The 14,395-nt window shown below is 40.3% G+C and overlaps 2 protein-coding genes and 1 pseudogene across 8 annotated transcripts in view; 1 reads left to right on the top strand and 2 right to left on the bottom strand.

Moving 5' to 3' along the window:
- AP2B1 (adaptor related protein complex 2 subunit beta 1) overlaps positions 1 to 12,255 on the bottom strand; it is a 139,095-nt gene extending 126,840 nt beyond the window's left edge. For 2 of the 7 annotated variants that reach the window (XM_050764902.1, XM_050764907.1), the window contains exons 1-3: positions 12,085 to 12,255; positions 5,268 to 5,327; positions 961 to 1,066 (exon numbers count right to left, since the gene is read on the bottom strand). In XM_050764902.1, the coding sequence (XP_050620859.1) occupies positions 961 to 1,066; positions 5,268 to 5,304 (143 nt within the window). In that variant the 5' untranslated portion in view covers positions 5,305 to 5,327; positions 12,085 to 12,255. The other 5 variants (XM_050764901.1, XM_050764900.1, XM_050764905.1 and 2 more) reach the window with 5 other exon arrangements.
- TAF15 (TATA-box binding protein associated factor 15) overlaps positions 1 to 14,395 on the bottom strand; it is a 345,012-nt gene that overhangs the window by 248,342 nt on the left and 82,275 nt on the right. The window lies entirely within an intron of this gene.
- LOC126939463 (transmembrane protein 160-like) lies at positions 2,064 to 2,688 on the top strand (annotated as a pseudogene).

Genomic DNA, 14,395 nt, shown 5'->3' with positions numbered 1-14,395 from the left:
AATACCAAAGTCTGATTAAATATAGTTTGTCTCTCAATCATTCTTTCACATAAAAATGGTGTTTGCAATTCAAACAACCCCACAAGGGCTTTTTTTCAAGTCGACCATCACACTGCTATGCAGCAGAAGAGCTTTATGGGTAATTCCTATTTCATCAAACAGAGTATTAAAAAGGTTCAAGTTTTAATAAAACAAATTTTTACTGCTCATGAAGGACATTCCTAAGTGAAACTGCTCTTTTTTAGCACACGGTGGTAAGGAATACGATGACTACCATTATGGTTGGTACCACTGCCTTGATTCATGCTGAGGCACCAGCAGTTTTACCCACCACTGCTTTGCACCATCACTGTAAACATCAAAATAGTGAAAAAGGCAAGTAACATCTAAGAATTATTATGAAAACACCTTTGACCTCATGGACCCCCTGAAAGGGTCCTAGGATAATCCTCAGGGGCCTGCATATAATCCTTACTTATTTCCAAATGGTCTTAATTACAGAAATAAGAAATAAGACTACATGGATTTGGTTAACATTGATTTTCATCTTGAATTCAGCAATTGAATGTACAGTTGTAAAGCTGAGGGCAGTGGCTTGAGCCAATTAAAGATCATGTGAACTTATGCTTCTCAGTATATTTTTATCATCTTCTAAAACTATCTCAGCCAAAACATTTGCAACTGTGCCAGCTCTCAGGAGGTGTTATGCTAGATGTGAATGCAAAAAAATCAAACTCGTTTCACTGTTCTAACACAAATACACACACACACCCCAAAACAAAAAAAAAACCCACTTAAGTAGAGCATTAATACAAAAGCGACTGTACTTCCTGATGATGTTTTTAGTAGGACAAACCCATTCTTAGAGGTTCCATGACTATGATAGTTTTAAGGGAAAAGTAGTAAAGGCCATAAGATGGGGTATGGACCTCTAAAGTGATAAATAGTGATGACTCTTACCTAACATCCTTCCCCACAGTCATAGCAGCAATCACTTTCTTCACAGCCTCCTTTCTCTTTTCTTTTTTTTCATTGTTGAGCTCAGCTTTTAGTTCAAATATTTCTCCTGCAAGAGATGAGAACAAACTGGTGAGGTCCCAGGACCACAGATTTAGAGCAGAATACTGCACTATATAATAACCAATACCGGGATAGCAGAGCAGCAACTGAAATAAGATTTTAAAATTATAGAATACGTAAAATTCAAAGCCCTAGACTATTACCTGACTCACTGATAAGGAAGTCATCAGTAAGTTTTAAAAACCTTTTAAATTATGGCCAGAGAGGAAGGTGCAATCCAGATCTTTAAGAACCACAGGAGTGGGAAAAAGTAAATCTCATTATATCTAGCTACAGTGGGGAGATAACAGTATATGAAGGATGATCTTACATCAGAATGTTAAAGTCTGGAGAAGAACATAAATGTAGGTAGGGAGCAGGCATGTATTATCTCATTTACCCACGCTCGGTTTTACAGATTAAGAAATGAGGCTCAAAGTTCACAGAGTGAGTGACAAACTTGGGCTAGCACTGTGTCTCCTGACTCTTGAATTCAAAGCTTCTCAACCCTGGCCACACACTCATATTACCTAAGAAATACTAAATATAACAAAGTACAGGCTCCACTCTGGGCCAAATAAATCATAATGTCAAGGAGAACTCATATTTATACCTTTAAGAACTCCACCAAGTGACTCTAATGCACACCCAATGTTGAGAATCACTATTTTAATCAGTACTTGAATAAATTAGTGGGCTTTAAGGCCCTTCCTATTCAATCAAACAAGAATAATCTTGAAACCAAGAATGGTATACAATGGAGTCAATTCCAAACGTGCAATCTTGAATGACTGCTTAGGCTCCGCACTGTAAAATGTCAGGGACTGTAACCACTATTTTAAGGCCTGGTCTCCAGGCTCACCTATCTTCAAGATGCTGGACCCAAAATAAAAAAGAAAGTAACAACCCTAATATTGTTTAAAAGAAATGGAAAAAAACCACTAAGCCCATGAAAAAGAGGTTGACTACTCACACCTCAACTTTCCATCTACATCCTCCAGCTCATGTACCATGCCTCAAAGACTTTCCTCCACCTTCAAGACTGTTCCTGTCGTTCCTTTCCACCAGATCTCATTCACCAGCACAGAAACAGTGGGGACAGTCTCCGCTTTCGGAGGTTGCTACTGCCACCTCAGTGGCCTCGGAACGGGGGGGCGCCCAGGGGTCCTTCGCCCTCGGCCATGGCCCCCGCAACGGGGCTTCGCTGCCACCAGTGTCTGAGCTGGACTGTGCGGGCGCCAGGCTCCTCCGAAAGGCGCACGAGACAGCCTTCTTCCTCTGGTTCCGCAATGGCCTCCTGGCATCGGGCATCGGGCATCGGGGTTATCTCCTTCATGCAGAGTGACATGGATGGCGAAGCAGCATATGGCTTCTACCTGCTGGGCCGCCTGTGTGTGGTGTGGGGGCAGCGTCTCACACGCGGTGGGCCTGGCGGCGCTGCGGGGACCCATGCAGCTGACGCTAGGGGGCGCAGCTGCAGGCGCCGTGTTCGCCGCCAGCCTGCTCTAGGTGTGCGCCGTGGGCTTCTATATGCGGTAGCTGGAGCTGGACGTGGAGCTGGTGCCCGAGGACGACGGGGCGGTCTCCGCGAAAGGCCCTGATGAAGCGGGCCGACTGCCACCAGAGTGAGCGACATGGCCGCGGGCCCTGGCAGGCTCTGGATGACGGCGCCTGAGGACTGCGACATTAAAACCTGACCTCCCCTCCTCCACCAAAAAAAAAAAAAAAAAAAAAAAAAAAAAAAAAGAAAAGAAATAGTGGGGACAGAACACTACGTGATTTGCCGGAAACCCTTATGTGGAAAGGAAGAAATTAGTAAGACACATAAGTAGAACACTCTTTCGTTTCAATATTCATGGCCAATAAGGCAAAAAAAATTGTTCCAAAATTTCTATTTAATCAACTGCTACAAAAGTAGCATAGCAAGAAAAGCTGGGCCCTTTAAAGAGTCATTCTTCATAGGACCCTTCACCACGTCCCATCCTGCCAAATCCAGCTCTTCGTTCCTCTCATTCACTTCCGGGAACAGTAAAGGACAAACGGCAGGGTTTCAGAAAGTCTGAATTGTGAACAGCAGCAGGTGTTGTAGAATCAAAGCAGGATGTAACAGAAATTATTCCAATTCCAAAAGCATAAATTTAAAGAATATGTTTCAGTGGCAGTTCTGGTGGGTGTTGCAGGAAGCACAGGGAACACAATCTATCAATTTTTTTTTAAGTATGATGTTTATCAGCAGTGATTCAATCTGCAGTCTCAAACTTTTACAAATGCCTGAATTAAAAAAAGGTCACCAGGACCCTTTTCAAGAGTAGGTTTGAAGACTTAGGAGAGTTTTAAAATTGTAACTATTTAATTGTAATTATATCCCTTTATAGAATTATAGACATTTGGTTCATCAAAGCATACAAAATGCTAACAGAAGAAATAAACATATTTCCAAAAGAAAATCAGAAAAAGCTGAGAATGAATGACAAGTGGCTAATGGTTTTTGTGAGGTGTAAGTAATAAAAATAAGGAGGAAAAAGTTGGGCAGGACCAAAGACGGGTACTAAAAGAGGGAAAGTCATATATTCTACAACTTTATTAAATTCCTATCTTTTCTCCCTCCTCCTCCCCCCAATCAAACCTACCAAGCACTGTTAGCAGCTAGCAGTAGTTCTCAATCATGGCTACACATTAAAACAATCTGAGGAGCTTTCTTTTTAATTTTTGTTTTCTTTTGAGACAGGGTCTCTCTCTGTTGCCCAGGCCAGGGTACAGTGGCACAGTCACAGTTCACTGCAGCCTCAACCTCCTGAGCTCAAATGATCCTCCCATCTCAGCCTCCCAAAGAGCTGGGACTACAGGTGTGCACCACCATACAGGGCTAATTTTTTAATTTTTTTCATAGAGATAGGGTCTTACCATGTTGCCCAGGCTGGTCTCAAACTCCTGCACTCAAACAATCCTCCTGTCTTGGCCTCCCAACATACTGGGATTACAGGCATAAGCCACCATGCCTGGCCACGTGAAGAAGCTTTAAAATCCCCACACCCAGACCATATCCAGGACAAATGAAATCAGGCTGAGGTTGAGACCCAGGCATCAATATTATTTCAAAGTTCCCTGCCTGAGCAATTCTAATGTGTTGCCAAGATTGAAAGCTATAGACAACAAGCTGATGTAATTAAGCAACTCACTGCAACAAGAGAGAAAGAAGAATGGTAGTTGGTGTCATGTCTGGAATACTTTGGTAAATATAAGGACTCCTGAATACAAAAGCACAGAATTCTGATCCTAAGCAACAAATAAAGCAAGCTAAGCTACAGGCACAATAAGCTGAGATGGGCTAAAATGTTTGTCTTTGATGGGAAGACCCTCCACATTTCTAGAAATGATCTATTTTATTTAGGAACAATTTTACAAAAGATGAAAGGTTGGACTTTCCCCAGAAGAATCCTTTGTTCCTAGACCCAAACACATACATAAAAACAAGCATTATATTACTGATAACAATGATGATGAGACTAATAAGTTCAAAGCCCCTCAAGTAATTCAGTCTATGACCTAAAAATCATAGATGGCTCTAGAGATTTCCTGTTTTAAATACACATCTAGACGAAGAACAAGGTAGATGTATATGGACGGATATGAAAATAACCCACTTCTATTTATTATTTTGCAAGATTGCTTTTTCATTAAAGATAAAAAATTTTTAAATCATATGTATTAATATATACACTTACATGCATGGAAAAAGACTTGAGGATATATACCAAGTTCCCTTGGGAACGGGAACAGGAAGGGAGAACTTTCATTTTTACCTTTTACATACATGTCTGTATTGCTTTAATTGTATTCTTTGTTATAAAATGTTTATTTCCAAGTAAAAATTATTTAATAAAAGAGAAAAAGTATGCTGCTTCTTTTGTCCTCCTCACACTTAACCAATCTTCAATGGATCATTATTGATCTCAAACAGAAAAGAGGAGTCTCTTTCACTAAACAGAACCTTCAAGTCAAAATAATGTGCATCACAGCCCTATCTTTTAAAATCTACTCTTTAATAACTTGCTTGAATACATTTATCTATAGAAGTAGTAGATGTCCAATGCGATTGTCAACATGTAGTATGTCTGAAGGAAGTGGTCAGGAACATTCTGCTTGGGGCAGTCTTACACTACAACTTTTGAAAATTTTCAAAGATTTGATTGTATTCTCATACTTACCTTTTTTATTGGTTGTGAAATACTTGGAGTCAGTCATGACTTTGGATCTTTAATGTGCACCTATAGCAAGAGAAAAGAATTCCTTCATTCAGGTTACAGATATCCAACAAGACATCCAATTAATTTTACAAACATCCAATTAATTTTAGGAACACTTATATTTAAGAATTTCTAAAAATGAGTATCATCTTCCTTTATCACCACCGTTGATGGTTCAAGGGATGCAGAGAAAACTAAGAATGTAACTCCTCAAGTTGCTAATAGGGGCAAAAATCTAAAGGCCAAATGTAATCGGGTAAAAATATGAACCTATTATGGCTTTGTGATTTTATCCACAGTAAATCCTCAAAGCTTTCAAGAGCTAAAGCTGGACCTTTTTATAAATATATCTGCAATTACTTTCCATTCAGGAAAATCTGGTAAATTCCTTGCCTCAAGCTGGAATCACTCCAAAGCATATATTCCGAAGCAGTGTAAGGTCAAAAGAAAAAACAGGCCGGGCGCGGTGGCTCAAGCCTGTAATCCCAGCACTTTGGGAGGCCGAGACGGGTGGATCACAAGGTCAGGAGATCGAGACCATCCTGGCGAACCCGGTGAAACCCCGTCTCTACTAAACAATACAAAAAAAAAAAACTAGCCGGGCGAGGTGGCGGGCGCCTGTAGTCCCAGCTACTCGGGAGGCTGAGGCAGGAGAATGGCGTGAACCCGGGAGGCGGAGCTTGCAGTGAGCTGAGATCTGGCCACTGCACTCCAGCCTGGGTGACAGAGCAAGACCCCGTCTCAAAAAAAAAAAAAAAAAAAAAAAAAAAAAAAAAAAAAAAAAAAAAGAAAAAAAACAATTTTGCCGACCTACTACATGAAACTTTCAATAAAAAGAATCTCTTTCCAAAAAAAAAAATTCAAAATTAGTAGGACAATATTCTTTCACAACAAACATCTAGAGAGGCAACCATGACCTACACATGGAATTTTTTTTTTAAGTTTTAGTTTTGTAGGTATGTAGTAGGTGCATATATTTGAGGGGTACATGAGATATTTTGGTAACAGACAGACAATGCATAATAATTACATTAGGGTAAATAGGGTATCCAATACCTCAAGCATTTATCCTTTCTTTGTATTATAAACAATTCAAGTATACCTTCTTAGTTATTTTTAAATGTACAGTAAATTATTGTTGACTGTAGTCACCCTTATCTGCTATCAAATACTAGATCTTATTCATTGTACCTAACTATATTTTTGGATTTAAACAAAAAAATGTGGCTTTCTTACTTCCAACAATCTAGATTTAGTCCAAGAATATTCTCAAATAATGTCAGTTTATAGTTACAAACAAGGCAAAAGACTAAGATATCTGTTCAGACACGAGACTGAAACTGGTGTTGAAACAAAAGAACGTGGATCTCAACCTCAACCTTAACTCTTCCATCCCAATTTCCAGAAGAAATAATCCAGATGACAAATGGCCCCAACTAACAAAAACGGCAGTCTGGCCACATTTTTACTAAATAATAAGACCACGTTTTCTGATTTGAGAAACTATAAGACTTTGTCCAATGTACCTGACTTCTTTAAATACATTAAAATTTGCGGCTGGGCACAGTAGCTCAGGCCTGTAATCCCAGCACTTTGGGAGGCCGAGGCGGGCGGATCACTTGAGGTCAGGAGTTCAAGACCAGCCTGGCCAACATGGTGAAACCCTGTCTCTGCTAAAAATACAAAAATTAGTCGGGTGTGGTGGCACACAGCTGTAATCCCAGCTACTTGGGAGGCTGAGACAGGAGAATCGCTTGGACCTGGGAGACGGAGGTTGCAGTGAGCAGAGATCATGCCACTGCACTCCAGCCTGGGCAACAGAGCAAAACTCCATCTCAAATAAATAAACAAATAGAAATTTAGGCCAGGTGCAGTGGCTCATGCTATAATCCCAACACTTTGGGAAGCCAAGATAGGTGAATTGCTTGGGCGCACGAGTTTGCAACCAAGCTGGGCAACATGATAAAACCCCATCTCTACTAAAAATACAAGAATTAGTCAGGCATGGTGGCATGTACCTGTTAGTCCCAGCTACTTGGGAGGCTGAGGCGGGTGGATCACTTGAGCCTAGGAGGTCAAGGCTACGGGGAGCTATGATCTCACCACTGCACTCCAGCCTCCATGATAGAGTGAGACCCTGTCTCAAGGGGAAAAAATATATAAATATATATATATTTTAATAATATTCCTTCTATACTCAAAAATGAATATATTTTTCCTTATCACCATCACTAATAATACTTATTACCAACTTCAGGACAAGACATGCTGGCACCTGCTCATTATTATCAGGTCAATATGACATAATATATTTGGCAAACAATAGTAAATATGTATCTAGGAGAAAAGACCTAAGCAGCAAACAAATCAATGTAATTAAAGGAAAGAAAAAAGAGCCAGATAAACATAAAATAATGAAAAACTTCTGGTTCAAATCTGATCTCAAAAATGTGCTACTTGTACAGTTTAATGGAAATTAGACTCATCTGCTATCTTTCCAACCAGCTAATTACTATTTATAGTCTTGATCCCAATAGCTCTTTAGATTGTACCAGAAATTCACAGAATGATCTTGTTAAAAGAAGTGAGCTAGGACTCACAAATATCATTACAGAATATAGAAATTTCTCCTTTAATACTTGTTATAATTAAAAATTATACTGAGGCTTGCCTTATGCAATGTTTTTACAATGCCTTTCTAGCAAAAATTCAAAGAATGTTATAATCATTTAATCCATTCATAATGTAAACTAAATGTGAAGTGGGCAAATGAAGAAAGGAATTTTTCACATAAAAGACCTGGAATAAATCTGAAGTTATCTATGAATTTATATATACAAACAGAAAAACCAATAAACAGAAATGATTACTTGAGCCTCAAAGAAGGACTATAGCTCAAATCCATTACAATCTTTCTAGGATGTTTACTATGCTATGCTATGTCCTTTAAAACTTGTTTAAGATTTTAAAACAAAACCTCCTTAGAATTCGTCACCCAATTTCTTTGAAAAGGGTCTTATACACACACGCATTAAATTTTTTTTGGCCAGGCGCGATGGCTCATGCCTGTAATCCCAAAACTTTGGGAGGACGAGGTGTGCAGATAGTTTGAGCTCAGGAGTTCGAGACCAGCCCGGGGAACATGGCGAAACCCCATCTCTAATAAAAATACAAAAATTAGCCGGGCATGGTGGCACATGCCTGTAGTCCCAGCTGGGACTCACTGCAACATCCGCCTTCTGGGCTCAAGTGATCCTCCCACCTCAGCCTCCCGAGTAGCTGAGACTATATGTTGGGATCACCGTGCCCAACCCATTAAAATCTTTTTTTTTTTTTTTTGTGAGACAAAGTCTCACTGTGGCCCAGGCTCCAGTGCAGTGGTTCGATCTCAGCCTCCAGTGAAGTGGTTCGATCTGGGCTCACTGCAACCTCTGCCTCCCAGGTTCAAGCGATTCTTCTGCCTCAGCCTTCAGAGTAGCGGGGACTACAGGCACCCACTACCATGCCCAGCTAATTTTTGTATTTTAGTAGAGAGGGGGTTTTCCTTGTTAGCCAGGCTCGTCTGGAACTCCTGACATCAAGTGATCCATCAACCTCGGCCTCCCAAAGTGCTCGGATTACAGGCATGAGTAAATTCTTTACAGGAATTTTCACTACATTCTATTAAACAATAAATTAACCTAAGTCTTAAGTCATGCCTTTAACAGCTCACATATTTCATTATCTGTAACAATTTCAATGTCAAGGAATATATTACTGTCCTGTTCACTGTGAGCATTAAGTGTTTTCATCTTAACTAGAAAATAATGCACCCACCCACAAAATTTCAGGGAAGAGAGGAGGGTCAAGTATCTTTAGAAGCCCATAACATAGATTCTAAATTAAGAGTCCCTGCTGCTCTAAAGAGAAGGGATATCACTGTAGTAAGCAACACTATTGTAAACAATATTCCCTATCCATATTGGCAGAGAAACATGGTGCCAAGCTGGTTCTTGCCTTAAGCCAAAAGAAACTCCAAGAAAAATGAAAATAGTCTAAATAAAAACAAATAGAAGACATGATTGTTGCACAACACTGTCAGTGTACTAAATTCCACTGAACTGTATGCCTTAAGCTGGTTCATTTTATGGTACGTGAATTTCACCTCAAAAAAAAAAATCACATATATATGATTAAGTGTATCTCTCATATAGTGAGTTCTTACCTCATATAATGAGACACACATTTAATCACATGCTAGATATGGACATAGCCAGAGTCTCCAAAATACAGGATGGCAAAAACTGACATCTTCATTAGAAGTAACAGAAAAAGTAAACAAAATAGAGCTCAAGAAAAAAAAAAACAAAAAAACTCAAATATTTGCTGAAGTGCCTCAAAAATCAAGCTGCTCCTTTGGGGGAGAAAATGTTCCTTCAGAAGAGCCAGAGAAATAAGCAAAGCCATGACGGAATTTGAACTCACACTACCTTTCTACCAGATCAAACCAGACAAGTCACGGCTGTTCTGAGGATTTATGATATGGCCTAAGGCCATTGTTAAACAACAAAGCTGCCAGAGTCAAAGCACATAATCACTCTTACTTGCCCTGACCAGAGTGTGATGTCACTGCATTTCGGAGTAGGCCTCCCTGCACAGGATTACATATCCAGATTTAACATAACCTAGTTTCTATGAAATATAGGTTGTCAAAGTCCCTCCTCTCCTATACCTCCCTCCAGTTCCCTAAAAGAGAAATTGAGCAGCAAAATAAGATTAATACCTTGGGTAGAATAAGGTCAAAAAAAATTAATAGGATCTTAATTCAAATGGCTCTCTGGGAAGCCAAATTAGTTCGTAAAGTCCCTAAACCCTTCTTTTCACAAAGTTGGACTTTACAAAGCTCAGTGCTCACAGTAAAAAACAGAACAAAGTTAACCAAATTATAAAGCAGAAATGTCATTCCAGTAATCTTTTATTGTAAGGGTGAGAGGTGCCAAATTCATTTCTAATCAAATATTCAGTAATAATGCAAAGACAATAGCATCATCAGGTATTATTTTTCTCATAAGAAATTATGACACAAAAGCTAAAATCACCTGTGATTTCTACTTAGACTACAAAGTAGCTTCTTAATATTATATAGAAGCAAAGGAGTTCAAAAGTTTTACATCTAATTCTTAACCAAAATAACATTAAACTCTGGAAAACTTAAGCCTGGAAGGAAAGAAAGGACAAGAGAAAGGAGAAGGTGCCCTATTTAATATATTCCTTGCTCAGCTTGGTTCAAACCTGTGCCTAAAAAGTTAGTACTTCAAAATATGGATCTTTTAAGGACGGAAAGAATGAAAGAACTGGACTTGAGTTTCTTCATATACAGTCAGAATATTAGATTTATATTGATTTTACCACCCAGCTTTTAGTGAGGATGCTTGCATTATACATCACCCTTTCTGCTTCCTTGAAAGTTTCAACGGTTAAGATACCTGCAAACAGTTCTCACCTTACCAGCACGCTTAGTCATCACTGGAATGTGTTACACGTTTTCTTATAGAGCTGCACCTCCTTCATCTGCTACTTTCTATTATTACTTTGTAAGTGTACCCTGAGGCTAAGCAATTCAAGTATACAAGGAAGGTAATTAATAATTTAAATTGATTCTCATTGAGACCACCTTCTTTCTTAGTCATTCTGCCTTTGTAAGTTTAATGCATTTTCTTTTAAACCACAATGGTTACGATAAGTCTTTGGCGGTTTTCAAAACATTTTTTCTTTTCAAAAGTCAAGTTTGGCTGGGCGCTCTGGCTCACTCCTGTAATCACAGCACTTTGGGAGGCCGAATAGGGAGGATCGCTTGAGCCCAGGAGTTCTAGACTAGACTGGGCAACACAGTAAGACCCTGTCACTAAAAATATAAAAATAAAATAAAATAAAAGTCAAACGTTTAATGAAGCATCCGCGTGAGTTCAATGAAAGCCTGTCCCCCCACCCCACCCCTCCAACAGAAGACTGCTCTTGAAAATAAGCAGCATGAACAAATTATTTGGATTCAAATGATAAGGAAATAACAGTAAGTTCCAGTTTCTTTACTTTCAGCTTAATCTACAGCCTTTCCCAAACCAGACCATTCCCGCAGAGCCCAGAAAAAGAAGAAGAAGAAAAAAAAAAGGTGGGTTAAGATTTACCCCCATTTGCTTCCCCCTCTCTTACATCGGGTCAATTCTGGAGGTTACTCTTCCTCCAAGAGTCAGGAATGCCTCGTCTTTCCCCAGGTGGTCAAGACTCTAGCGATATGCTCCTCCATTACGGAGCAGGGAAGAGGTTGTCTCTTACCCTCAAGTTACTGGACAGACGACGTTCGCCCATCAATGAGCAAACGGGTTTTTCCCTTTCGCTTTTGCTGGACACGTCTCAGACTCTTAGTGACTCTTAGTGAACGACGCCGAGCGGGGAAGAAAGACGGTTCCCCCCACGGCCTCCAGGCTCTATCAGCCACACCCCTGGCCTCTGGTCCTCCTAAACCCCCAATTCCGAAGTACATCTTACCCTCATGCCCCCAACTACTTGCTGCCACACCCGAGGATTCCCTCACCGCACCACAGTCATCATGGTGGAGACCCTTTCTCCAACCTTTTTCCTCTCACTGGTCACACCCGACGGTTCCCTGTATCCTCAACGGTCACGCTCTTAGGATTTCCTCGCTTCCGCCGGTCCTCGACCCAGCCTGGGGTTCCCCTTCTTTTCGTCCCCCACCCCGTCAATTAGGGACACACCCCAAAGGCAGCCTCCCTGAACTCACCGGAGGCGGAGGCGGAGGCGAAGTCGAGGGCGGGGGTGGCGGCGGCAGCCGGAGAGCACAGCCCGGGTGGTGGTGTAATGGTTTCCTGCCCGTCACGATTCTTTTCTAGGTCTAAGCCACTGCGCAAAACCCACTTTGCCAGGGACAAAGATGGTGGGCAGGAAACTCTGACGTCAGAGAACCTCGCCGCGTGACGTCATCGGGGTGCGCGGGAGACCTAGCAAGGCGGTAATCTCTGTCGCCTTCCAGACCCAAACATTTCCCTTGGTCCCAGCAAAGCTGGCCCATCTGGGCCTCAGAGGATGTTAAGTGGCTACTCCAAAGGAATATATTTAAAAAGCTGACAATGGATTTGTTACCTCGCACAGAAATTCTCTGAAAAACGTAAACACAGAGATGATGAAATATCCTGTTCCTTTGTGAAAAACAAAACCCCTCAGCTCATTTTCCTTCCAGGCTCAAGAGCGGACAATGGTGATATAACCCAGGGCTATATACGGGCAGTGGGGCTAGAGGATAGTGGTGCAGGTAAAAGAGGTTGAGGAGGCATTGGATGTGAGTTTGAATCCCTACCCTGAATGTGACTGGGAAAGTTAATGTCTCCTCAATCTTCTTATCTGTGAAATGAAGACAATGATAGTATCTCTCTCGGGCATGTGAAGCGTAAACCAGATAAATTAGGTCAAGTGCCTAGTATATAATAGGTGTGCTTACACAAAAGTAAGTTTCTTTCGGAAACTAAGACCTAGATTCCAGGACCTGGAACTGGAGAACAAGATTGATGAGGTTAAATGAACTAGCTGTCCCTAAGGTTAATTTCAGGGTGTAAGGAAGGATGGAGAGCAAAGTGATGATTTATTTTTCTCACATTTTGCCCATGAACTCTGTGAGTCAGAAAGTGTTTAAGTATTTTAAAACTTCATTCTTAAAAAAGTGATCAGAAGTACATTAAAATTTTGTATAACATACTCATGTATTATTATTTCCTGTTATTAAAATAGAGGAATAGGGGAAATTGGAAAGCCAGGTATAAAGAGAGATAATGTAAACACTTATGGTAAATCAGATAGCTGCATAATGTTATAGAATATTTTATGACAGAAAATTCATAAAGTGTTAAGTAAAAATAGGATACAAAACAATATAGTATATGGTATGACTATATATGTATAGAAAAAAAAGGCTAGGATAGGCCAGTCATGGTGGCTCACACCTGTAATCCCAGCCCTTTAGGAGACTGAGGTGGGCAGATCACCTGAGGTCAAGAGTTTGAGACCAGCCTGGCCAATGTGGTGAAACCCCGTCTCTACTGAAAAAACAAAAATTAGCTGGTGTGGTGGCACATGCCTATAATCCCGGCTACTCAGGAGGCTGAAGCAGGAGAATGACGTGATCCCAGGAGGTGGAGGTTGCAGTGAGCCAAGATCTCGCCACTGCACTCCAGCCTGGGTAACAAAACCAGACTCGTCTCAAAAAAAAAAAAAAGCTTGGATATTCAGCACAATGTTAAAAGTGGTTATTGCGGAATAGTGAGAGTTTTACTTTTCTTCCTAATATTTTTCTGTACTTTTCAAATACAATGAACATGTATTTATTTATATGATTGGGATGTGCCTTTTAAATCATATTGTTGAAAAATATGATACAGAAAAATGCTTTGAAATGATAAGAATAAAAGAAAGATACAAAACTCTAAATCCAGAGGCGTATATATACCTATTAGTGGTTCTCTCTGGGTGCTGATTACAAATGTTATCTTCTTTATATTTGTTTTATTTTCCAATCCTTTCTCTGAAAAATGCATATATTTTAAGGAAAAATGAACCAATGCTATTTTCAAAATACAGCATCAATCCAAAAGCTTTTCCAACCTCATTCTCTTCCACTTTTAGGTGAAAGTATTGACCAATCTTCCTTCTTTTCACCTTTTGGGACCATCACGGGCTCATAATCTAATGGGAGATCACTCAAGAAACTGTTGAAATGATCCAGCCACATGATGATGGTGGTTTAAACAAATAACTGTTGATATTTATTGAGTATGATTTTATGTCAGTTACTTTGCTAAGTACATTTTTACATCCTCACCACCTACCTGATAACCAGGCAGGTACCATTACTTCCTCTATTTTAAGAGATACAGAGAAGTTAAAAGGTAGAATTAAGATGGCCGGGCATGGTGGCTCACGCCTGTAATTCCAACACTTTGGGAGGCCAAGGCGGGCGGATCACGAGGTCAGGAAATCGAGACCATGCTGGCTAACACGGTGAAACCCCGTCTCTACTAAAAATACAAAAAAGTTAGCCAGGT

The sequence above is a fragment of the Macaca thibetana genome, chromosome 16 (assembly GCF_024542745.1).
Source record: "Macaca thibetana thibetana isolate TM-01 chromosome 16, ASM2454274v1, whole genome shotgun sequence".
Taxonomy (NCBI): domain Eukaryota; kingdom Metazoa; phylum Chordata; class Mammalia; order Primates; family Cercopithecidae; genus Macaca; species Macaca thibetana.
This window is presented reverse-complemented; position numbering and strand designations above follow the sequence as displayed.